The sequence below is a fragment of the Vidua macroura genome, chromosome 3 (genome assembly GCF_024509145.1).
Source record: "Vidua macroura isolate BioBank_ID:100142 chromosome 3, ASM2450914v1, whole genome shotgun sequence".
NCBI lineage: Eukaryota > Metazoa > Chordata > Aves > Passeriformes > Viduidae > Vidua > Vidua macroura.
Window position 1 is genome coordinate 62,787,746 of NC_071573.1, and position 26,793 is coordinate 62,814,538.

At 40.1% G+C, this 26,793-nt stretch overlaps 1 protein-coding gene across 2 annotated transcripts in view; it reads right to left on the bottom strand.

Moving 5' to 3' along the window:
- NCOA7 (nuclear receptor coactivator 7) overlaps positions 1–26,793 on the bottom strand; it is a 62,945-nt gene that overhangs the window by 11,618 nt on the left and 24,534 nt on the right. The window contains exons 4-10 of one of the 2 annotated variants that reach the window (XM_053973993.1): positions 12,281–12,360; positions 11,355–11,462; positions 10,467–10,565; positions 9,291–9,416; positions 6,927–7,111; positions 4,446–5,479; positions 2,878–3,046 (exon numbers count right to left, since the gene is read on the bottom strand). In XM_053973993.1, the coding sequence (XP_053829968.1) occupies positions 2,878–3,046; positions 4,446–5,479; positions 6,927–7,111; positions 9,291–9,416; positions 10,467–10,565; positions 11,355–11,462; positions 12,281–12,360 (1,801 nt within the window). Of the gene's footprint in view, positions 1–2,877; positions 3,047–4,445; positions 5,513–6,926; positions 7,112–9,290; positions 9,417–10,466; positions 10,566–11,354; positions 11,463–12,280; positions 12,361–26,793 lie in introns of both variants that reach the window. The other variant, XM_053973992.1, reaches the window with a different exon arrangement.

Genomic DNA, 26,793 nt, shown 5'->3' on the forward strand with positions numbered 1-26,793 from the left:
TATTCTCCTTATAAAAGGCTAATTCAAAAGGATTCTAAATCTAGCAAAAAAGTGGATGCCTTCTCAGCAGCACGATCTCAGTGCAGCGTCTTTTTCATCAACTTCAGTGCAAATTATACATTCATAAACCAAACACGTTTGCAGAATTTACACTGTGGAAAATTAAAGAGATTTACTTCTTGACTGATGAACTAGTCAATGCTATTACTTACAAGCAAAGAAATTCTGCATTACTATCTGTGTCTTGGTGCAAAGCATTTTCTTGTAAAAGGTCTTCAGGAAATGTGTGACCTAATTACTGAGCTACTGCTACTCCAAATTCACTAGGGTGGGAAACCTACATACCACTTAAACATAAATCCACATAGTAAGAGCATACAGAGACTTACCCTCTAACACTGTAAGCTATACCCATTGCAAAAATAGAGATTGACTGTTTTGCTGGGAAGTTATGTCCAAAAGCATGAGTGCCCGTCTGCTCAGCTGAACCTGGCAAGAAGCTGCCCTAGACTGAGTAATCTGTATATAAGGCAACTCAAGATGCCCAGCAGCCCTTCTGTGTGCTGAGGTGAGCACTGCAGTGACCAAGCAGGCAGCACGAAGCAATGCTGCAGTCACTGATTAACTCAGCCACGGCGTGCTGGTCATAGGGCGACGTGTGCCGGGACACATGCGGCACCTGGGAAGCCACGCAGGGAGAGAGAACATCTACAGCAGGCACAAAAGGCAAATGAGACAGAAGATTTAGTGCCTTCATAAAGAATATCAGCCTGAAAGTCTTCTTTCTCTATTAATAAAGTTTCCAGAGGCTTCCAACAAAATAAAAAAAAAAAAAAAAAAAAAAAAAAAAAAAAAAAAAGAAGAAGTAAAAATACTGTGCCCAGAAAGTAGCTGGAGCCTGCACATGGAAGAGCAGCTCTGCTAGGAGTTGTGAGTTATGGGACCAGGCCGAAATTGGAGCCATTTTCATAACTGATGACAGAAGCTATTTTAACAGCAAACACTATGATCATGGAAAAAAATGTAACTAAAAGCAAATCAGAGGAAGATTTAACTTACACTAAATATAGACATACAGACCAATTTTTTCACAATCTCACTCCAAATTTGGACAGTTTTTTATTTTGTTTTGTTGGGGTTTTTTTTAATTATGACAAAACATTAAGATGCTGCACAAGCTACTGTGACTGGACTGGAGAAAGTGTTTTATTTATACTGCTTTGTGGCCAACAAGATGAGTGTGTTATTCTTGATATTTGCACACATTAATATAAATTGCATTCCAAGTAGTTTTCGACTTAGTGAATTATCTCATATTTTGTCTAAAATACATGGCAAAGCTATCCCAAACAACCTACTTCTCATGGCACTCTCAAGATGCAACACTTATGTTTATATTCCACACAACAGTGATTCAAGAATATCCCCAGAAGGTAGGAAGTATTGTGTTTTGCTTTGGGAAAGCATCCAAGAGCTTGGAGAAAACACCATCTTGTTCAAGAGGCAAAGACATACCTGGCATTAATACAAAGAAAGGTGTCTCACATTTAATTTCTGCTCCAATTTCTACTTGATCTGTCATGCAATTCTGGGATGTTAAAACAGGCATGAATAGCACTAAAAAGACTCAAACTTACAACCAGTCATTCACCACTACTTTTGATCAAGATCCAAACAGCAGCCCTGACATCAAAGATTTGGTATGTCAGCCAGCACGGCCAGGTGCTGCTACAGCAGCTCATTGCAGAAGTTACTTTTTTCTCATTATAAAAACTGAAGTACAAACCAGTTGTCAACACTTCAGTTTATATATGGATCAGGTCTGCTCACCATTCAGAAAGTTTCTGCTCATAAAAGGACAAGCAGGAAAGCTGTTTTCCAAGTCTGTGGTTAGAAGCTTTATAGATTTACCTGTTAAACACAGCAGTGATTCAAGATGATCTCAGGCAGCTCAGCAGCTTTATTCACTGTTACCTGCACTATCCCCAAAGCACTAACTGACCTTATGCTGTATTACAGCATTACTCCAAATCCTTGAAGTATTTACTCAAACTTCAAACAAGAATTTTCTGAATCCACCTTTTTGCAATCCCTGAGGAGCCAAGGACTGGGATCCACAGATAGCAAGCAAACCAAAAGCTATACAGCTACTCTCCCAAGCACCACATTCCAGCTGGATTAAACCTCTCCCTCTCCTCCAGGAAGAGTTCCAAGACAGCAACTTCCACACTACTACAGACAATCAAAACACTCCTTTTCAAACCACAAAAAAAAAAAAATAGAAACACTTAAATCAACACACATGATACAAATTTTAAATTAAAATTATTAAATAAAAATTATTTTGAAAGAAATGACTGCATCTGAAAGAGACATCTCTGAGATGGATCACAAGTTCAGATTCCTCCTTCCTGGCATCTAATTTACCAGAATAATTGATTTTGGTTCATAAGAGACCAGAGAATTGCTGTAGTTGCCTTCTGTCAAAAAACAGGATCACATATTTGATTCTTCACAGCCAGTGAAAATTCTTGGGTGGTTTATGAGGAAAATCATAGACCTCCACTTCTCTAGTTTGTTGGTTTGCTTTTTTCTAGAGTACTATTTATGCATTAATACATATCTAGAGGAAAACATTTGTGTTCCTCAATTTTACTGCAAAGGGGCTATTTTTAATAGGACAAAAGACAGAAATCCTCACACCTGTTTAGTTAGGAGTGTCTCCCTTTTCCCACATTATGCCCTTTGCTCATGTGAAATGCCTATTTTTTTTTAGCACTGACACCTCAGTAGATTCCATGTCCCTCCAGCTCCCCTTTCCCTCACTTACTAGAAGTAACAGACGGACGTTTTTGTGCTAACAGGAGTGCAGCTTACCTTTCCCGAGGAACAGCAAACCAGTACTCTGGTTGCTTTATCTTTTTACTGTACTGTTGAGACATGGTCGTGCTCTGAGACACAAAGGACTTTCTCATGGGCTTGCCTACTTTAATGCACAGAAACATTGGAGGAGTCTTGCTCTTCTCCTCTTTTGAAGGAAGCATATCTGAATAAGACACAAGAGAAATGGTCTGCTTACAGGAAAGTACAAATACTGCAGCTGATAAAACACTGTGACAAAGATTAACAATCTTGTGCAAAGGAATACTCAGAGGCACCATACACAGAATTACACCTGACTTCAACAGCACAACTGGTTCAGTAAAACCACGTTCATCCTAAACTGAGGCCATTATTCCCATTTTGTCACAGCCTGTATCCCCCTCAGCCATACAACTGTTTACAGAACAGCCCTGTAAAGAAATAGGTAAGATGACGCAGCTGGGTGCTGCCTGCAACACAAAACAAGCAAATAAAGGGGACATGTTAGGGTCCGAAAACCCATTCAGGCTGAAGGGTAATCCTGCACGCACACACACACACACAAAAAGCTCAGTTTCCCAATTCTGTCGGTCACACAGCCATACAAGCGCCTTTTATCTGTACAAGACAAGGCCAAGCCTAAAAGCAGTTTAGGCTCCTTAAATTGCTAGTGTGACAAAAAAAACTTGCTTATTAAACTATAGCTTCAGTCACACTGAAGTAGCCTTCTTTGTTTTAGCAGTACACATACCACCAGCAGAAACCCTTATGGAAAAAAAAAAGGAAAAATCATTTTAAGAACAACTGTTCTTAAAACAAAGACTTCCACTGTAATCATCCCCCACCACCTGATTTGACTCAAGGGTATGTCCACTGGGTCATTAAATTACCCAGAGAGGAGCATCAATGCTCCAGGACAGACTACTGCTTAGAGGCACTGGGCTGCCATAACAATGGCAATATGTGTGCACATGCTCTGAACAGAGATTTCATTCTGGTATGTGCTTTCCTGGAACAGCCTGAATTATTTCTGATAATGCAATGACCAATCAGGAGAAAACTGATCAGTCAGTAGGACTACACATGTATTCCTATTTAACACTTCTTTAAGGGTTTCCATAGCATGAGAGACACCAGACACATGCAAATATTGTCAAGAATATTTTGGTGCCCCCCTTCACAGCAATGCTCTACTACCTTGGATACTATCAGAAACAAAACTGACAGACTTCAACGAGGCAACAGTGGCTACCAATTAGAGAACGACAATTTCTAGGCCATGAAGTGTCCCTGCCAATACTGGAACTGGATGACATTTCACTACCCTTCTTAAAGCCAGCAAACAGAAGTAAAGATTATATAAGAAGCAATCATTGAATGTGGAAAGAGTACACAAGCTATTTATCAAACTACAAGCTTAGAGAATTTGAAGATAGCAGGAAATATAAAATTGAAATACACAAAGAGTAAAAAAGAGACCATGGATTACAGAAAGAAGAAATTTAGAGAAGGCTGTCAATTGAAAGGTTACCGTCATAACGCTGTCCAAGTCTCAGAGGAAACAAGGATAACCAGAGACCTACCTTCAATTGGCACTTGAATTTTCTGCAGCAGCCACAGTCTGATTTCTGATTGATTGTCTAACTGTGTTTCTTGACAGGTCTTGTCTACAGCTGGTACTAATGAAGAGTCCACAGACTCTTTCAGATCCTTTTCCTCTGCTGCTGCTGAGTTGATTTCTAATGAAGGTGCTTTCCTTTCAACACAGGAGGAATCAAGCTCCATACTTTTAACTGTATGGACTTCATTAGCTTGGGACTTTGAACAGCTAAGTGTAAGGTCTATGCCAATTGCTTTATTGTTTTCACCTTTCTGGATTTCAGCCTTGTGTAAATCTTCAGATGACTGAGACCCATTTCCATCTTTATTGAGGTAAAATTCAATAAGTTTATCTTTCTCTAGCTCTTTCTTAGTGTCCAATTCAGTCTCCACCTTACCTGTTGGAGTACTGACACATTTGTTTACTTCTGGAATAACATCTTGCTTTTCACACAGCTCTAAGTCTAAGTCAGCTTTCGGTTCAACACTGTCCTTTTTTTCCAAGGAATCAACTGTCAAGTGCTCCTGGACTTCTGTAGTAGGTTTGGTTACCTGCTGCTTAGTTCTCCCCAAGTCCCTGGGGTCAGCCAGCAAGCCTTCCATTACTGAGATTTTCCTGTCCAACCCTCTATCCATACGAGATGATGTCTTTTCCAGCTCAGTGAAGTAATCCTCTCCTTCTCCTAGAAAGGATTTTTCTTTGGTTTTGGTATCTGAAGCATTTTTTCCCCTGGAAGTGTCCTTGGTACATGCATCTGCATCAAACTTTTCCAGATGTTCAGTGGCAGTGATGTTGTTGGGAAACTCCAGAGGCTTTGATTTGATTGAGCCCATACTCTCTGATGACTGAAGAACTTCAAAATCAGCAGACTTTTCCTTATCTGAAGGCTTTATGTGTTTGGCACCCAGAGGAACAGATGCATCCCCATTCTGCTGCCTCTTTTCCTTGCTGAGGGATTTGAATTTGCTGAAAGGATTGATATCCTTCTCAGAGGACAGGTCTTCCCATTCTCCTGGCCTGTACAGAGGACAAAGATCCTTTGGTATGTCACTGTCAGGGGAAATGATGGATGTACATACGATGTTAAAAGCAAAATGGAAACGGAAAAAAAAATGAAAATAAAAACTAAACATCAGCTTAACTTAAACATGAAACTCATTGAAAAATAATTTTCTCCAAAATAAACATACAGTACTGGCAATAAGTGACTTTAAAGACAATGGAGAAAAATGCTGAAAGCATAATATCAAAATAAAATAAGTAAACCACTTGGCAGAATATACCACGTGGGTGAAGAAACGTAACACATATAGTAAGAATGTGCAAGTCATCAGAAGTTCCATAACAAAAAAACATAGGATATGTATTTAGCTGCTGGAATTTAATTCAAGTCATATTAATATTGTAATTTCCCACATCTGACAATGACTCAACATATACAACCATCCATGCTTCTCTAGTCAGTACAAATATATTTTTGAGAAAAAAAATCAGAGATAAGCTGTATCCTGTTTGAACACATTTACTGCGGAACAGTAACAGGCAACACAGTTAGTAGCTGTTCCAGGCTGTTCTATTTGTCTCCATTACTCAAACATACTGTTTGAATGCAGGCTTCCCCAAAGCCTGTTTCTTTTTAAAGCAGAACAATCATAAAACATTTCAAAATGAGAAATTCTGAATAAACATATCAGCATAAAACTTGAGCTCTTTGTTACAGCTAAAACTCTGAGGAGAATTAGAAAACAAGATCCTCATCACTTAAAAATTACTAAGAAGTTATTAAACACTCCAGAAATGAGTGTAGCAAGTATCTGGAAAGTTTTTCTTGAAATGAGAAATTCAATTAATTTCATTGTTCAAACAGGTATTGCCTGTAAGAACAAAATCCTGCTTAGAACAAATAGATGAGCAGTGCCTGGTCTGTGCATAAATGAAAGCAGCCCACCCCACAAAGTCTATAATGTATTATAGATTATAACTATCAATGCATTTCTGGTTCTGAGATAGAAGTATTCCACAGTCTGGTGTTTCTGTAAGTCCTGAAGATGGCTGCTATAGTGGTGTTACCTTCAAAAGTTTCAAATACTCCTCTGAGAGCAGTCCTGGTAACACAATAATGATCAAAATCTAAACCTCTTCGCATTCACTCAAAGAACCCTAGAGACAGGTCAGTGCAAGAGCCCTACTACTATGGCATATTACAAGGACTTTTATTAATTACTGAATTCTACTCCTTTGCACTTGGGTTCCCACATTCATGACTCATTTGCGTTTAACACCACTTCAGTGTTCTAAAGAGAAAGTTGTTGTTCTGAAGAACAATACAAGTGAATCATTCCTTTGCTGGCACTTCACTCTGTTGTACTAAAACTCTTCCCCTCCATTCCCCCATTCCCTACCCCTTTTCCATGACCCTTACTGAAAATCTGCAAATGCAAGTTCAGGGAAGAACACTCCTTACGATGGCAATGCATCTTTAATCTTCATGTGAGAGATGTCATTGTAGAGAGCTATAGAGACAACCTCCTCCATGGGGCAGATGAGCCCATATTCTTCACAGCCATTCTCAATGACCAGAGGATCAGACTTATGTGGGTCGAACATGATATTGTTTGGAGTTACTATCATGACTCCTCCAACAACGCCCTAAAACAGGAGAAGAAAGAGTCAGTACATCACATGTAATGCAGTTATCATTGGGTGTTGGATTTTAGGCTACTATCCTCAAAAGCAAAACCACTTTCCTGCCTGTGTCATACAATGTTTGCTAGCAAAATACTTTACTTTCCAGTTGCATCAAGTCAGATTTTATAAAGAGAGAAAAAAAATTCTTAGTAGCATCCAAGTTCCTGTCTGATAAGGAAGAACATCTTAACTATTCAACTTTCAGTGCTGACTGCTACAAGCTAAAAATGTGATTGTTAATCTCAGACAAAACAGATTAGTGGATTTATTTTTTTTAAAAAAACTGCGTAGCATTTTACTATTGATGCAGCTACTTTCATTTGATCCATGAATTTACATGCAACCAACACACCTGCATGCAGTTTTACTCAAGGAAACATCCAGGTTACTATGCCAAGCTAACATCAGAGGTCCCTTGATCTACTTTCCCAGAGGTACATGCAAAAAGCTTCTCCATACAGGGATCTGATATGAGACAGCTTCTTCCCAACCTAGAAACAGCTCCTATGACTGGTCCAAGCATATTCTGCACAGCTGCAGAGGACTCATTTAATTCTTCAAAATGTGCTCCAGCAATGGATTTGATAAAAGGCTGCTGCATCAGCCATTATTCAGCACCAATCCATGGCAACTGACCATTTTCCAAGGTTTAAAAAGATTTCTACTGTCTCGCTTCTGCACCCTCTCCTCCAGATGAAGTACAAAATTCACCAGACTAACTCAGAATCTGTGTGTAAATCATGACATCTGACAAATGAGAGACAGAGATCAACTGGAATGGCCCACACTGCAGGTACTATTAATTATACTAAGTCATCTGCAACACAAGCCAAGGAAGGCTCATAAATACGCAGGTAAAAGACCACAAGCTTGGTCTGTGGGGTTTTTTTTAAAAGCAGTTAAGCTAGCAAGCTGATGGCTTGGCACTGGCAAATGAGCACAGTAAAGGAGCCTGCTCCTTTATAAAGCAAAGTCTGTTTGTATTTCCCATTTGCTTCTCCTGTATGACTCAGTCCTCAAGCTTGGTTTGTGTTTAGATGACAATGAAAACAAGTGCAGAGGCTTCTCCCAGAAGCCAGGAATACAATACATCAGTAGGATGTATTTCCCACCCAGCCACTGCAGGAAGCCAGGCAACAAGGGATTTCAGCTACACTGGCAAAGAAGCCGTTTCATTTTTGATTGCTCTGACTGAAAATTACTTTTTCCATCCTGCAGCCATAAAATTGGCAATCTGTACCCTCTGCACCTAACAAGCATCACATAGCAAGTGACAGTACTGCCCTAATTTACATGCCAGACATCAAGTAGTCCTCTATTACGTTCTACAAAATGCAGACTGTAAAACTGCAGAGTTGTTAAATACTGTCGACATCCACTCAATGCAAAAAGAAGCCAGAAACCATACGTGTAAACACATCCATCTTACAGAAGTCAGGACTAAGGGGAAAAAAAAAGTTGTAACTGCAATGATTAGCATCTCCAGTGTTATAAATTCCAGAGAACTTGAAAACCCGAACATGCAGACAGCTAACTGAAACCAGAGTCAACAAGGAGAGGTATGTCAAAGTAGGCAGTTCAGGAAGACTGTGTCTTGCAGCCTTTAGAAAAGGGCTAAGATACTACCCAAGCTCTGAACTTCTAAAACACTTGCTGTAATTTAGGATTGCAGTCCTGGCCTATGTTACAAGAAACAGAAAGGAAAGATTGTATAATGCAATATTTATCCTTTTATTAGGCTTGCACAACATTCATTAGCAAGTGCAAAAGCAACATAAACATATTTAGAAACACTGCTCTGGAAACAGTTAAAATTTATCTTCACGTCATAAATGAAATAGATTGGCATGTACTCATTTTATAAAGCTGTTGCTCAATTTGATGGAACTGGACAACTAATCCTGACATGTCATAACTCTGAAGTGCAGTTCTCTCTGTATATCTAGCAACACACAAGCAAAAGAACAAATTATACAGCATATTATCAGTACCAACAAACACAACAGTAATAGATAAAGCCAACATAACTTTTACATTCTTTAAAAATATGAAATTTGACACCCCCAGTATTCATCTCTCACTTATCCAAAGAGAATCTCAAACAATGCCCAAAAATGCCCAAAAATCAGGTTCCACCTACCTTACCATCTGTGAAGTAACGACAATTCATTTTTAAAAATTTGACAACCACAGGCTCATCCTCTTCTGAAGTAGAGGACAGGACTCTCTCTACTGGTTTGAAAGCCTTTCTTGCCAAATCAGCATCCTTAGAAAAGAAAAAGTTCAGTGCAGAGCAACGGGACCAGAATTATATACTTCCAGATTTTTGAAAACTAAAAGGCCAGGTTCAAACAATTATTTTCCATTTGCATAAGAAGAAAAGCAATGGTCATGTATGTAGGTATATATTTACACTTCCCACAGTATCCTCTATTGAAAGGAAAAAAAAAAAACCCAAACATCCTTGTAACCTTACAAGAAACTCCATACAAGTATCAGGCAAGAAATTAAAAAACATCAAGGCAGGTCAACTCACCAAAATTCAATTACACACTCTCATTAGGGAGAGGGCTTGCCTTGACACATCATCTACACTGAAGACCTCTGCTCACAGAACACTGGTGTGACTCCCCATGCAGATGGCATAGGGGTAAGGTTAAATACAATTATTCACTCCAAGCTCTTCTCCACTTTTGATTAGTGATGTATCTGAAATGACTAATTACTTTAATCTCAGCAGATGTTAAAGATGTTAAATAAAGGCAGCTAAAGTGCCTAAATGTACTATCTAAAAATCATCATGGCCAGTCACCCTTCTAAAGAAAATGAAATATCAGCTATGCCAAGGCCTTTCACAAAGATTAAATCCAGCAGTCTTGTCTAAAGACAAGTCTGTATATGGGTACTATAACTAGAAAGAAACTGACTGCTTAGACTAAACTAACAGCCTCCCTGTTCAAGGATGCCAGTGCAGGATCAAGGCTCTGGACTACAGAGCAGCATAAAAATCTCCAGTAGGAAAGACTAAATTTTTTATATTTTGCTTTCTATTCTTTAATGATTATTTTTTGTACTTTTGATGGACTTAGGGCCCAAATGAACTTGTAATAGGTTTCCACACTCAGACTTCCCTTAATTTGGAGTATTTTTAAGACTATGGTAAATTTTGTAGTACAGCAAGCTAATTTAATGCAAGACACTACACACAAGGCCTGTGAACTCAAAAAATACCTATTTACACAGCCTTGATTCTCAGCTTCAGAATCAGAAAATATTTTGAGAGTTTAAGATGACCAGTGAACCATGTTTGACTTACAGGGAGTTTATCATATTCAGCATCTGATGATGAAGGAGAAACAGGAGCACCAGGACTAGAAGACAGCCTCCCAGCACTTGTATCTGGCACAAAGAGAATCTAAATACAAACAGGTATTTCAAAACATTGAGGCAAGAGCTTTAAAAGGATCTAATACAATTATTAGAAAGATAACACAATACTGATTACTCATAGCTGCAACGTACACCTTAAAAACATTCAGAAAAATGAAACTGATTTCCTTATTCCAGCTTTTGTCTGCTGGGTATTCTTAGGCAAGTCACACCAGCTCTCTGTGCCTCAGTTTCCCTATCTGCAAATCAAGACACTTCGACCTCCTCATGGCCGTGAAGCAGAAGTAGAGATCTGCTCTTTATGAACCAAGCCTTAATCTCCACACTTGCATTTCCAGTCCTGGAAATTTCAGGATTTAGGACTCTCCTAAAAAGTCTCTCTCCATTTATTTCTCATCTTACAGGAGACTGACTCATACCCAACATAATGGCAAAAAGGCATTTCAATTTCTGTCTCTCTCTAATTCTTTAATGCATTACAGATTCCATTTATCCAGACTTCCCAATAATCCAACTCCCTTGGAACACCTGTATTATCTTCTTGAGCTTCAGAGTCATCTTTAAACTTTAGTGACAGTACATAAATAACAAGTCAGATATGGCAATTACAAAGCTTTCCCATCATACCAATTCTAAGTAATAATCTACTGAGTTTCACTTTGAGGGAGGGCTTTAAATTACTGTCTGTTATCCTTGTATCCAAGCACCTAAAAGATATATGTAAGTAGTAAAAAAAAATCTAAATACATAGCAAATAATTATGTTTCAGGTATTAAAAAAAAAACCCAAAAAAATAGATAAATAAAATATTTACCTGGCCTGGCACAATTGTTTGTGTGAAAAGCTTATTGAGCTCCACAAGCTTGTTTGGGGTGACATTGAACTTTAATGCTATGCTGTTTATGGTGTCCTGATTTCCAGCCTGAAGAAAGAGTTGATGACTAAGATATCATACTGAACACAGCACCACACATGAACTAAACCCATTTAACAGAATGTTTGCAGGGATAGGCTTGATAGACATCTATTTAATAGCTTAGGTGATAAACCAGTATCAAAAAAAAGGATAGAAATATTCTTTCACAATATACAGTCGGAAAAATGCAGAGGTGTTACAGATGTCCCTCTCCTTTTCTCTTAAAACTTTAAAGCAGCACATCTGTATTTACAACTGGTCTAGCAAGGGGGGGAAGGTCATACACTGCAAAGTTCACTACACCTCCAGCAGCCACAGCATGTCAGGCATTTGTGCATTTCCCAGCTGGGACACCACCTTCCACAGAAGCTCTGTATGGTAGTGTGGAATGCACTTAGGGACCTGAGGGCTCACACAGACAGAGCAGAGCTAGCACACTGCTGCTCTGCTCCAGCTTAGAGAAACAGATCTCATCAAGCACAGGTCAACTCATTGTGCTTGATGACTTAAGCAACACTGCAGAATAGGAATATTTTTCAGAATAACAAAACCATTGCTCTATTAGAGAGCCATAATGCAGAAGTAAAAATGGAACTGGCAGCTGCAAGAGGCAAAAATCCTGGGTTGAACAGAGATTCAGGATGTGACCTTAGCTCCCCCCATACGGTGGTATTAGAATGGTATCAGTGGGGGCAATCCCTATGAGATAAGTGCAAACTGAGAAAGAATTAGTGCTTACAGTTTTGTGCTGCTGCCCCCCTCTCAACCCTCAACAACTCCACTTTCAAAAGGCAAGCATGAACACACCACACACCAGCACTTACTGTATATTCTACGGTACCATGAGGCTTCTGAGAAACCATCTTCTTCTCTTTCTTTTCATTGCTTTTGTTTTGATTGTCATCTAAAGAGCAAAAAAAAAAATTCAAGTAATTGATTGTCAAGATGTTTACCTTTCAGCATGTTTTGAAAGAGATCTACAGCATGTGCAAATTGCAGCTGTGAAGAAGAAGAACAAGAGGACGCATTAAAATGCCTATTAAGCCTTATGATTGAATTGTAAGGGAAGAAAACTTCATCAAGTACAGCAGGTTTAGTAATCATTCAGGAAGTCTGCAGGAGTAATGTATGTATGATACCATAGCAATACACAACTGCTCCCATAGTTTCTTTGGTGATTCCTACACAGTTCAGCTGCTGGACCGTCAGGTGAATATACACGTGTCTACTGCCTTGGTACAACCACAACAAATACTGGTTAGTCACCACTCCACCACAGGTACCTTATATTTAAACACTATTTTAATCTCTGAAGGTAAAAGTGTGCCAAGGGTCCTGCAAAGCATGCATGTATAGTCAAGCAGAGAAAGCAGAAAGCTTGTGCAGAAGACATTTTCTGTCAGCTACAATACACAGAACTCACTGCAGCTGCAGAAACCCTTGCAGGACACAAAAGGCACTCATGACCTGTCAGCACCAGAGCTCTCTACCAGAGCAGGGTAGAGAATTCCAATTCGTACGACAGCAGTGGGTGAGCAAAGCCAAGGCTCAGGGAGGATGGAGCTGCCCAGCCAGCCCCAGCCCCACCGGGCTCCCCTCCAAACCCAGAGCCCAGACCCACATACCTGGGGGGGGTGAGAGCAGCATGCAGCCCCAGCTCCAGGAGTGGGGATGGGGTGCCAGGAGGCAATTCATGGCTCTCCCTGCCTGACTGCCTCCAAGTCCTTAGAAAGGTCCCACTGCTTCCAGCAAGATGCTGCAGCCTGGATGAAGTGGGGAGAGGCAAGAAGACAAGGCAAGCCTGAGCCCAGCAAAACCAGCAGGCAGGAGCAGGGACACGTTGTCCAGGGAGGACTCCTGGTCCAAGCCGGCAGCTCTGGAAGATCAGGAGGAAAGGAGTGGAAATGGCAGCACAGGGCTTCTGACTTGCATTCAAGCTTTGCTGCAACCTTTGCTATTTCCAGAGAGCAAGAGGCAGATAGTAAAAGGCAGGGCGAGGACTTGCCTGCCACACTGTAATGTACACAAGAAACAAGGAGGGGCCAGCCCAGTGTGCTGCACCTGAGCCTTCTGATGGCCCATGTCCACAGCAAGATGAATGCTGTGGGGCTGCCTCAGTGGGCTGTTCCATCAGTCAGAAGAGACTCACAAGAGCCCTGGACATACATCCAGATGTTACTGCTGGCAAAGCCCACCCACCACCTGCCAGGGATGCAGTCATGAGAAGTGCATTGGTTAGGGACACTACAGATAAGGCAACAGAGGCAGAAAGCCTGTAGAAACTAAACGCAGTTTAAGTACATGCACATAGTGTACATGGCACGAAGGACAGTGGTAGGAATAGGAAGATCAGGATGATGCTGGCTTTTCCCTGACAGCATTTTGAAATACAGCATCACTCAATGATCTCAGACACTTCATCTCTAAGACTGGACACCCACATTGAAACATTTTTAATTAGCTTTCTACTGTGTTTTTCTGACCATTTGTATATTTACCATTGTCACGCCACCTTCTGCTGATCAAAGTGAAAGCAGTGTGTGGAAAAACAGGTAATGGCAGCATCAGCAGGGAATAGTATCAAACCATCAGAAACACAATGACAACATGACAAACAAAAAATCTGATAAATACTGGATGTTTTCTTTATCCATTACCTACATAAAACTGCCAGTATGGCACAATCCTGCCTGAAGAAACCCTTCCAACTACTGAGTTCACACAGTTTTGTGCTACCAGGAGATACCACTTCAACTAGTCCAGGATAACTATAATTACAACTACATATCACACATGTAGGCAAATTACCTGATCTTTTTGTGACCTTTCCCTGGAAAAAGACAAGAAAGGTAGACCTTTCAGCTAGACTTGGTCTAGCTGAAAAAAGTAGACAAGTTTTCAGATATTTTACCCTTACTTATCTCTGAAACAGTGCACAAGGTAGGAAACAGTTAAGAGAAATAATCTCACACTAACTAGACATGCACCAGGTAAGACTTTGGAGCGGTGGGAATAAAAACAGAGTAGGCCAGAGAAATGTAGAGAGAGAAAAGAGATTTTCCTCCTGCAAAATGGGAAAAAGTTTAAGTCTGCATGTAGATGGAAGAAATAACCATATACAATAAAAGCAATTTCTCTGAAGAGCTTATAATATTTGCTATTAGCTGAACATTTTTTGTTCCAAAGCTTTGTGTTTAAAAGTGGAGAGTTGACCACAATAGCAACCATTATGCCACTGTGGCACAAAAAGACCACAAAATAGCAATACAGACAACTTTCTCCCCTGCAGCTTCCTATGTGGGAGGTAGGACACCTCTGTCTCCCCCTGTGAAATATCAGTACTTTCCAGGAGGTCCTCCTAACTGCATTGCCTGCTAAGTTTGGAGATTAAGAAATACTATCCAGGAAAATGCTATAACCTGTATAACATTTTCATAACCTATATATACTGTATTCACAGGACACATATAATATGCTCTAGTTCTTGGTTGACAGGATTGTGAACCTGTTTGTTTAGTAGGGTCCTGAACACAAGTGTGGTACAACAGAGAAGAGTGAACTAAGTATGCACACATAGTTGAAAACCTCTAACTGCAAGACAAGAAAAAGAGAAGTTTGATAGACAAGCTCAGTTTAGATTAAACAAAATACCATTTTTTTTTGTCAATAAATGTTCATAAATCCTAAATACGTTGAACGATTAGACAATTTTCTTTCACACCCATGTACAAGAATGCGTGTTGTCTAGTCTGTTTAGCTGCAGGCTAAAAGAAGCAGTCACAGTCTGTGAATTTGTCTCCTGAAACCAAAATCTGACATTTTGTGTTTGGATACTTTTTTCTTTTACCTCCTATGCCCCCCTTTTTTTTTTTTCTATCCCAGCAACAAAGGTTTGAGAACATTGTCCATACATTATGCCTAACAACTAGACAGGTTTGGGCTATTCAAAACAACATCCTAATTATTTGAATTGTGTGAATTCTTAACTAGTCTATGTTTTTAATTGTGCATATAAAGACTTAAAATCATGAATTAAAAATTCAGACCTTCAGAAGAAAAAATTGCAATGAATCCATTAAACCTGACAGGAACTGCTAAGCCCACATACTGCTCATGTGGTGAGGCTGAGGTCACAAACCGTGCTCTACATGAATGGTTTACAGCAGAGTGACTGGCAAGCCTGGCTAAGTAACACACCACAATATACTGTCTCTCCAGGTCCCCTTATCTTTTCCCATTGCTCCTCCAGGAAGCCAAACGGTTTCTGACATGATCTGAAGGCAGGAAGCTCTTGTATAGCCACAAAGGCACCCAGAGCACACACAGGCACGATGGAAGCCTCAGGAAGCACGTTTCTTTCAGTCAGAACTAGATGAAGAGCTCCACAGGCTTTAAACAACTGCCTTTGGCTACTTTTTGAACTTGAACATTTGCTTAGTGGTGAAATGACTCACAGTTCTGCCTCACAAATTTTCCTGCATTGCATGTACACTGGAGATGGGATTGCATATCCATGAGAAGTGACTAGGTGTTAATGCAAATTTGATCACACTGCATTTTTAGGCAAAAGGCAGAGTGGGTGGACTGAACCCCTCTGTGGTTTTGGGAAACTTGTAAATTGGGAATTATGTAAAAATAGTAAAATAATAAGGAGTGAGAAGAAGAATGCCAAGTGAGAACAAGCAAGAAAATACAGGCTTCCTGAAAATAGACAGGTCTAGAATGGGAATTTTTCTGCCTGTAATGATATATTTGTATCTCGGTTTCCTAGCAGACTCTTGCCATTTCATTTAGCAGTGTTACAGGAAACCTTACAAAAAAGAGTTACCTAAGAGTAATTTGGAAACCAGCTATTGAAGGAGTATGATAAAGAGGTCAATCAGTTTATCACCCAGAAGACCTTGACGCATGATAGGAGAATTACACCTCTGCAACTGTGTAAATAGCTCTGTAAGTAGATAGAATAGGTCAAGGAGCATCAGGATCTCCTGGGCTGCCCACATGGAGCACGAGCCATCACCACTGCAGGATGATGCCATCAGCACCACTGCTGCCCAGCCCAAATGAGTGTGAGATGTGGCAGTGCTGGCAGTGACAGCTGAACCCACCGGGCAGGTCCCGAGCCACCCATCAGCCTCATGTCTGGCAGTGCTAGCAGGAATGCAGAAGCACATAAGGGGACAAAGGACTGACCGCTTTCCACACCTGGCAAACAAACTCAGTAGCCTGAGAGGATAGAGGCAATGGCACACTTGGTGCAAAAGTCCATTTTACTCATTAATTTCTGTCTTACCAAAGATTTAGGCCGCATGTCAGTAGGGAAATCTTTCCCCTGATTAGCCCCAAAACCACAGATTTCCCAGAGTAACACCATTCACTGAACTGTTCTGTTCTTTCAAGAGCTCCACACCACTTCTATGCTAATGAACCCCATGGTAACATGTGCTCATAAAGCAGTGCTTCCCTTCTTGTACTTCATACTTCACTGAACATGCTAATTAATGCTATTTTAAGGGTGAACAAATAAATAGTCATTATTCACCTTCTGCATACCATTCATGATGTCACAGATTTCCAGCATCTTTTCTTAGTTACTTCACTTTTTCCAACTGACTAATACTGTGATACTTTGGACTCTCCTATTTCTCTGATCAAACAGTAGCCCTTCTTGCTAGCTTTTCTTCTCCTACTACATCCTTTTTGAGTTGGAGGAAGTAAAACCAAACACAGATTTTAAGCTATGAAAAAAACAATAACACGTGCTGGTGATAGAAAAGAGGGTTTCCTTAAACATGTATGATACTAGTCATTTTTCCACATCACATACTAATCATTTTTCCACATTGCTCAGTATGTCACTGCTGTTTCAGGACATTCCAGTCCCACATCTCTATTATAGATTTGTTAGAAGCAATAAAATTATATTACTATAGTCTAGCCAAGCACCAGGACAAAGGAGTGAAAACCTACAGGTAGCTTAAAAGAATCTGAAACACAATACATTCAGGGAAGAACAGTTATCCCTTAGAGTAACCTAATCAGGTTACTGATAAGAAATTAAGCAAACAAGGCTTCCTGGGGTACCTTCCTTATCAATGAATGAGTCCTGATACCAATTATGGTGACAGAGATGGAGTACAGTAAGTATCACTTAAGTGATTCTACACACAGAGATCTCAAGAATATGAAAGACCTACTTGGGACAATAGAGGGGGAAGACAAATCAGTTTATCTGAACAATTTTTTTCCATTCCTACTTTCTACCCTGACATTTCAGTAACTTTCAGCAATTCTGCTATGCGCAAAGTTGTGCACAGGATGATGTAATTGTGATTTAAAGCATCTTTCTAGCTTTTCTCATGACTCTCAAAGTGATGAGCTGAACAGCATTCACATTAAAATTACTAGTTTTAAATAAAAAGTCTTTCTTTCAGCTTCTGTCAAGCATGGGTGAACCCCACCACCAGAGGGGCCAGCCTCCTGGTTTGGGACACCCTCCATGCACTCTGATGTTTCAGCTGCAGCAGCCTCTGAGAAAGACACTCCAGCCCCATTCCGTCCTTTAGCCAGCTGCAGCTGCAGCAGTTAGGGGGCATATAAAAAGGTTTTTTGGCCATCTGATCAGATCTATTTCCCTGAAGTAAACCAGCAAGTTAGACAGAAACATGCCCTACTGAGATTTGGATAGTGTATTGCTACCATGTTAAAAAAGAAATAAAAAAATCCCTACACTTTCTCACCAACTCAGGTATCTGTTTTTCTTTTCTGCTTCCCACTTTCCCCAGAGTCTCCTGACAAGCCCTCACCTTTACTTCTGCATATTTTTACTCTGCTGAATCCTATCAGTTGGCTTCCTCCTTTGCTACTGCTGAAGAAACTTGAAACAAAAGGGCAAATTGTCCAAAATTGCAAGGCAAAAATTGTCATCCATCACAACCACACTTGGGCTCCTTCATTAGTGAGACTTCTGACATAGGAACATAGCAATTCCCTGATCAGTACAAATCCAGACATATGACTCTGAAATATCTATGCCTTGAACTACTTTTCTCTATTCTCAATAAAAACTGATTGTCCACTAATTATTTTCCAAGCAATTCTTTCAAAGGAATAAAGAGATCACCAGAAAATACAGAGCCTCAATAAAAAATGACTATCAGTTCAAAGAACTGATAAAAAAGGTAGTAACTCCTTCTGCCATTATTATTTTTAGGCACACTTCAATAAAAATTTGACTACTGATATTAATGCAATATTCACATACTGCAGCTTCTACACTAAAAGCTGCAAATATTTAAGGAACTTAAATTTCCTCTTTACTTACTTCATCCCCAAGAAGTGGCTTTAGCTCCTTTGTGGTCTGACAGCATTACTTGTGAATCCTATTCAGGAACATGTCAGCATCTAAACACATCTTTCACTAAAGTATCACCATAAAATTTCTGACTACCCACTACATTAGGTATTCAAGGACAATACAGAGTGAGGAAAATCAGCCTGCCAACAAAGCAGGGCTGAGGGAAGGAATACTTAGGCATCACAAGAGAAAATACGGACATTTTAGAAAACTGTTAACATGCTGGTTTTCTTCATTTATTTTGCTGCTTGAACACACCACAGCTTGCCTGGGAAGGCTATGCCGTGTAAGTAAACCAGGACAATGTCTCCTAAAATCAAGCACTGCACTGTTCTGTCTACTGATTGGTGTTTACAAGGTCATAGGCTGAAAAGAGAGACAAAAATCACAAAGATTCTAAAGATACAGGACACATGCCCTGTTTTCGTGCCTGGAGATGACATCAGCATCTGATGTGTGCTGACTGTCATCACTTCATCACACAGATCCACAGAAGCCATAGAAAAGAGCAACTCACTTTATACAAGCAACTACTGTTGGATCCCAAGAGTGACCCAACAAGTTGCAACAGAGATGTCGCAACAGACTGAGAAGATATGAGGAAATGTCAGTAGAGAAAGCTGGGAGTGAAGGCGTTACACAATCAAAAAAATCTGGCTTAACTTTGCATTATTATTTAAATGCACGTGAAGGGAGTGCTGCTTTTCAGAGCACTTATACTAACTTTCAACAGTGTTTTTCAAACACAATATGGGAACTTGGTGAAGAAGAGAAATTAAAAGCCTGCCTTGAGGATACCAGGTCTGAGTTATGCAGGCACCCTAAAAATGACTACCTCATGCCTCTGCTTGGAGACCAAAAGATCTGCAATATGATTTCAAATGCAGTGCTTCTACTTGGCTTATGAATATTCCTGTCTTCGAGAATAATGTCTGAAACTAAAATGAGAATATTCTGCTTGTTCTCTGAGGGCAGAAATCCCAAGAGAGCTGCGGTGAATCATTGGGAACAGGAGAGAGCTGATACATGTGGGTGCTGCAGAGGACTGCTCCACAGGCACTCAGGGTACAGATTCTGGAAGCCTGGGTAGGAGAAGAGGCCAGGGATCCAATCTGCCTGGTTGATAGCCCTCCCAGGAAACACAGAAGAGAAAGACCAGTGTGTGGGGAACACCAGTGAGAGTCCAACTCTTTATCCCAGCACAGGATACACCACCAGGAGTGCCTCTGAAGAGCTGTACGTGCCCTGCAGGTACTCAAGACTAACTTCACAGGGCACCCGTGCGCAGCAAGCACAAGACTCAGCAGGCAGCTGGCACAACCTAGGAAAGCCAGATTACCCCAGGCATGATGAGCTAGTGGATCCTGGAAGTGATGAATTTACTAACCACAAAGATATATTTCCCTTCATTATCCCTGGCAGAAATATGACAACTCTTTTTATTAATTCTCCTGACATGTTTCCTTTTCATCTCCTGCACAGGCACACCTGTCACAGTCTCACCATGGGCTATGGGACCAATCACTCCATAGCCTTCCTCTCTTCCTCTGGACCACTTTTAAGAGATGCTAAGTGCATCTGAGTTTAAATATAATTAAGAACATAAGTGTTCACTCCTTCTGAAAATTCAGCCCTTGGAAACACACCTGGGTCTCTCAGCAGCGAGATCAGTTTTAGCTAACTAAACACTACTAAACCTACTCTGACCTTTCCAGAATAAATCACAAGATGTCATTGCTTTAAATCTTACTTTGAGTTATTGCTATAGTGGAATGTAACTTTATAAAATAGCAAATCCTGATATTTTTTCCCCCATGACAGAAACACCACTTTTTAATTTTCTGCCTCAATAATTTATGCCATTGTTAAAAAGGTATTCCTGATTTCTAATCTCCACTTGTTTCTCTCCATGTCCTGGTCTGCTGAGCCTGTCAAAGCTCTTTGCTATGATATCTCAATTACACAATTAATTTAGGATAAAGTTCTTCGGTTTTCTTCTCACTCAAGAAGAGTTATAACCAAAGTAGTGTCTCACAACTCCCTCTAGTCTCCAACATTTTCCTTCTTCCCTGAGCTGTGCTAAACACAACTCACAGTAAACCAAGTCAGAGAACCCAAATTAAGAGTAAAAACATCCCCTGTTCCAGCATCCTGGGTCCCGGAGGTCCAGAGAATGTTAATAAGGACAAGCAAAGCCATTAAACAGCTGACATGTAAAGAATGCTGAAGATCTTCACTCTGAAAAGGAAACTATGGAAGAGGTATATTTTATAGAGAGAAAAGAACAAACAAAAACTCAACCAACCAGCCAGAAAACACCAAAGAAATGCACAAGAAAAATCATAGGAGTCTTGGAGATTGTGAGTAGGGATTGACAACTCAGTTTCTCATACAAGAACCCATGGCCACCCAACAAAGCCAGCAGAAGCAAGATTACTCTTCAAGAAAATGGTAGCAAACCTGTGCACAGGCCCAAGGAAAGGCAAGATGAGTATATGGTAGAGCACTCTAAATACATGAACTAGGAGCAGCTCAGAAGAGGACAGTAGGGTCATAATCTTCTCCAGACATCCAGGTGTGGCTCTTGTGGGAGAACATATACTACACTAAATGGACTCTGGTCTGAAATGGGCTTTCCTACTGCCCCTCTAGTACTTCTTCCCCCCTGGAATCACACACCACCAGGCTTGGATGCAGCAGTTCAGCAGCAGCCACAGAGTCATACCGTAATTCCTTTTACTCACTTGCATAAAACTTTCAAGTACCTGTAAGATTTTTTTGCCTGTGAAATGATGCTTTCCAAGTTTATGGTCAGGTAAATAGGCACAAAAGTACCCCAAGTAAATTTTCATGGTTAACAAGCCATTCATCCTGGAAAGCTTTGTTCTACAACCTACCTTTAAAACATGTAATCTGCCTGTACTCAAATTACCACTCAATTCACATAACTCAGCATTGGTAAATTGTGATGGGCACTTTCCCCCCTCACCTATAAAGTGTTGAATCACACAGAAAGCTACTGACCCCTTCAGAGCTAAACACACTTGGTCATCCTACCAGAGGAACCTACCATCCAAATCTTAAACTTGAGACATTCTAGAATATAAACTCAAGGGCCTCACAAAATACTGGTACATGACATCAGCAATGTAATGCTTACAAATGCAACTTGCCTTGATTGACTATTCAAAAATTAAAGAAGGAACATAAAAATTTTGTATCAATCTTTTTTAAAGGCTTACTGAAAAAAAATACATCAGTTACCACAAATTCATCAATAAACTCTCAGGACTCCTATTTGAAAAATAGTTCTGTCAATTAAAAATTGTGTCTATTAAGCTACTGTTTACCTCCATTTCTAACTGAGTGAAGAAAATCACAACACAGTATATAAATAGATGAATTCTCCTTCTACGCCCTTTCATCTTCCTTGCTGCCAGAAGCACCAGAAAATTACTGAAATTTCAACTGGTAGTATCACATACTGAGCTAAAATTATTTTTAGTTTCTCTTTTATTCTTAACACAATTAAGAAATCTCTTATTTTTTATGTTCCTGGACAGTTTTCATATTCTGTCCTTTACTTTCTCATTCAATTCCCTTACTTCCTACTTGAAATACACATTAGATTACTGACTATCAGCAGGTGACTTTACAAGCTGGTTTTATAGATCCATATGGCTTCATTTCCTTCTAACAGCAGACTTAAAAACAGCTCAGGCTTCTGTCTCAAGATTAGGTGCCATGTGTGCCACTGGGATTAGCTCATTTGCTTTGAGCATGGTGCTAATAATGCCAAGGTTGTGTTGATGGGCAATACCTACCCATTACATACAAAACATCAAGTTTCAACTATTTGCATCTTTTACTTTGTTTAGCAACAAACAAAAGATTATCCACCAAGATGAGAATTTGAAGCAGATGCCACACATGGGGAGCTTGCCCAGTATTAAGATTTCCACACAAATTTTCAGAACTTAAATGCTAACAACATTATTACTGATACTTACTGCTCAGATTGAATTCTCCTGCCTATGGACAAGGAATCCCTTCTCTGAGCAACTGTTTCTAGCAAACATATGTTAACAGCACAGCTTCAACATAACCTGGTGGCCTTAACTTTGATCCTCTTGGATTCAAGACCATTTGTTCTCCTTCCAAAACAAGTCAGCTGAAAACAGCTGCCTTGCAGTCATTTGTCCACTTTATTCTTTCCACATGGTTTCTATAACCAGTGCTAATAAACCAGCTTCCTGAAGCTTCCCAACCAGCCACTGCCCAGTCAGTACCTTCATTTTACCCTCATGTGCAAGTTATTCCAATCCCCTTAGTATTCTACACAGGCAATTATAACCAAATTGACATCTTCCTATGCTGCTTCAATTTTATTTGAGATCTTCATTCTGAAATAAACTTATTATTTGCATTTTCACTCCTCCTTATATCCACAGTCATTTTTGGGCTGAAGCAAAAACACTAAGGCAAGGGCGCAGAACCTGAGAAAATTTAGATCCTGTTCTTACTGCTGTATTAAGCAACTTAACACAACACTGAGTAGCCCACTTCATAAATCACTTGGATTACTTAGAATAGAAAGTACTTTGCTACATGAATATGGCTGACCAAATCAAGCCCCCACAGATTAGGGCTGATTACAGTTAGCTAGCTACAAGCAAAATTTTATATGGATTTTCTTTTTCTTTTTTATTCTTTCTTCCTTTTTTTATGAGTAACACCTTAATTAGGTCCTCAACTGCACCTTACTATTTTGTACCAGGTAATACAAAAGACAAAATCAGGACTCATAAGCAGAAGGAAGTTTCCATTTTTAACTCTCTCTCTCTCTCTCTATATATATATATTGAAAAGTCCACTTCAGATTAAGCCTTCTTAACTATTATGTGATGTGTGTTCAGAAGTGTCACACCATTTCATTACATTTAAATTCTCTATAAATTTTCACTGCATCGCAAGCAACTTTCATCTTTGAAACAAAGTACTTCTGGTATCATGGGAGCTGCCTCTACTGTTTTTGTGCCAGTCAGGGCCAATCTCACCACATAATGGGTAATGAAAATTGTTATGCACTCTCTGCTTTACTTACTGAAATTTGTTCTTGGTCATTTACCCAGAACATTCAGAGGCTTGGTAACTGCACACATGCTGCACTGCTCCTGCATCACTCCCTGCTCAAGGGATGGCAGGCAGGACAAGTCAAAAAAAATGCTTGCCCTAGGCTGCCCCTACGGTGATACTCCAGCACCTCCTGCTCAACATGTGATATACTCTCTCATTAAATGGACATATACCGCTTTCCTTCTCGTGGTGTTTAGGAGTCCTGCTTGTTTTGATGTAAATCAGAGCCACACTAAGAGGGGTTTTGTTACTCTCACCTCCCACTCCTGCAGAAATTGAACACCATGCAGTGAATGGCTTTATGATTACAGAGCAGAATGATAACCTAGTCAGCTGGATTTTATGTTGTTGAGTTACTTACAAAAGTAACTCTGTGATATGGGACAAGCCAAATAAACCAAACTTTTCTCTATGACATATTCTTTAATGGAGACTAATTCCTCACATATGTTGCCTGCTTAGGTTTTCAAGCAAAATCAGTGAAATCTAGGAATATTATGTACATCTGATAGAAAGACACATTATATCGTAGTGGAATAAATACATGGATGAAATTTGGTGTGGTTTTTGACCACCATTACACTGCTTGCTTTCAGAAACTCACGCTTTTACCTGCTTCAGTGTCTTCAGTGGCACAACACAAATGTTTTCATTCAGTTTAGCAACTCTTGACAGGAATTGTGATTTCCTAATATTTCAATAAAAACAGGCTTCCCAGAGACAGCATGTCAAAACCAAGAAGCCACTGCAAAAAATCGGTCAGCTGGGTTATCCCAAGGAGAAGGGGAGAGCATCCTGGGCACCAAGTACAGCAGCTAGAGCACCTACACAACCATTGTACTGTGCCAGACAGACATATCCTCGGAAGTCTGAAAGCTGTTTACTGCAGCAACAACAGCAGAAAGAGTGAGACAAAGTTAAAAAGCAGATTACCACATAAGCCAAAAGATGTGGCAAAAATATAGAGAAAGAGGTGTTATTTCCGTTGATCTTCAAGAAAAACAACAAGCAGTATTAGCATCTCTGTTGTGTCAAGGCAAGAGAACAAGGGCTGTGTCTGCAAGGCAATGTCTTATAGGATCAGATTTGGAGATTGAACGTTGCAAATTATTATGCAACTACAGACCCACTGAAGAACAGTGCAAGTGCTAAGAGGAAAGGAAGCTATGAGGCTACACTGGAGAAAATTTCTGGCAGTAGGACCTATTCAGCCACTTAGCAGTGCCTCATGGAAAATGATAATTCCTGTATACCATCAGGTTATTTGTAAGGGTGCCACCACAGTGTAAGCCGATATGCTGCACCGAACAGTCTTGGCTGGGAGAGGGATGCTGGAGGATCCCTTCCTAGAGGATGCCCCAGTCGCATCACCTCCTCCCTCCTCCTCCTCGGCTCGGCGGCGCCACCCGCCGGCTGCCGGCATTAGCACATCGCCGCACCTGGATGCAGGAGAGCAGCTCCTCGCCGCACCGCTGCGCTTTCACCTTCCTCAAATAATCCAAGTCTTTTAACCGCTATCTTTTATACAAAGCTTGGCAGGGATAACCACCTCTAGTTCTGCACAGCCTTCAGAAGCTGTGTTAGTCCTTTCACCGGAGAAGAGGAATTTACTGAGTCAACAAAATCCTCCCAACAGCATTGGTGCCTGCAGTAATCTATTAAAAAGATATTAAAATCTATTAAAAAGCTCAGCATTGAAAGTGGGAGTCAGGATGTCACTACATTTGCAAATTCAAAAAGGCAAACACATTCACAAGCCTCTAACGAAGGGACATGGCGTGCAAGGAACAAGTTATAATGAGATGTTATGTTCCTTCCCCCATCTTTTAGAACAATAAATAAAGAAGGATTTCTTGTCCTGTAAAATATGAAAGGGAGATTATTCGGAAGACAGTGGTCTTCATTCTGTTAGACTGACAGACACAACTTCTTTGGACTCAAATCATCTAATGACAGATCCTCCATTAATCCACAAAGCTTGGTTGTATAATGGGAATATGCAAGGCTGTTGCTACATTTAATAAATTTTCCATCTGAGAAAAGTTAAACATTTTGATAAAGTGCAGAAAGCATTTAGGGAAAAAAGAAGTAATTCCTGTGTCAGATTTTTATGAAGTTAGAATTATAGAACTTTTAAGCTGAAAGGGACCTTAAACTTAAAAGATCATCTAGCTCCAACCCCCCAACCATGTTCTAGACATTAGTCAAAGCTGGATAGTTGCGTAGAAAGAGACACCAAAACTCCCAAAACCTTCAGAAAACATAAATAGAAAAATGGTTAGCAGAGAGAGTGCATGCTTTTTAGTCAGAGCACTTCCAAAACATCTGTAATGGGACAAGTCAGAGGGGAAAAAAAGACAGGGAAGGGGAGGTGTATGTACCCCTGACATTAAATAATTAAGACATACCTATATGCATGGGTAATCCCTCTCAGACACTTTCATATGAAAGTATATCAACAATAAAAAGATAAAGTCGCTACAGATTTGGCAGTACCTTCCTACCACTGCAGCTGACGCATCTTCCAGCAGAGAATTACTGAATGCACACCTGGCAGAACTCAGCTCAGCGAGACAGATGGGTTTGTCCTCTGCCCTGGCATATGCAGGTAAAAGGCAAAGCTGCCAAAGATGGCAGCTTTCTGGAGAGCAGTAGTAACAAGCAGCTGAGCAGGTAACCCAGCAAGCTATAGCTGCAGTGGGTGAAGGCAGTATAAGCCATGTAGACCAGTGCCATGGCAACTAACAATTCTACTGAAAAGACTTCATTTTGAAAGTTGCACTGCACTTGTTTCACGAAAATCAACTCTTTTCTGCCTCTATTTAAACTTTCACTTCTGCAATT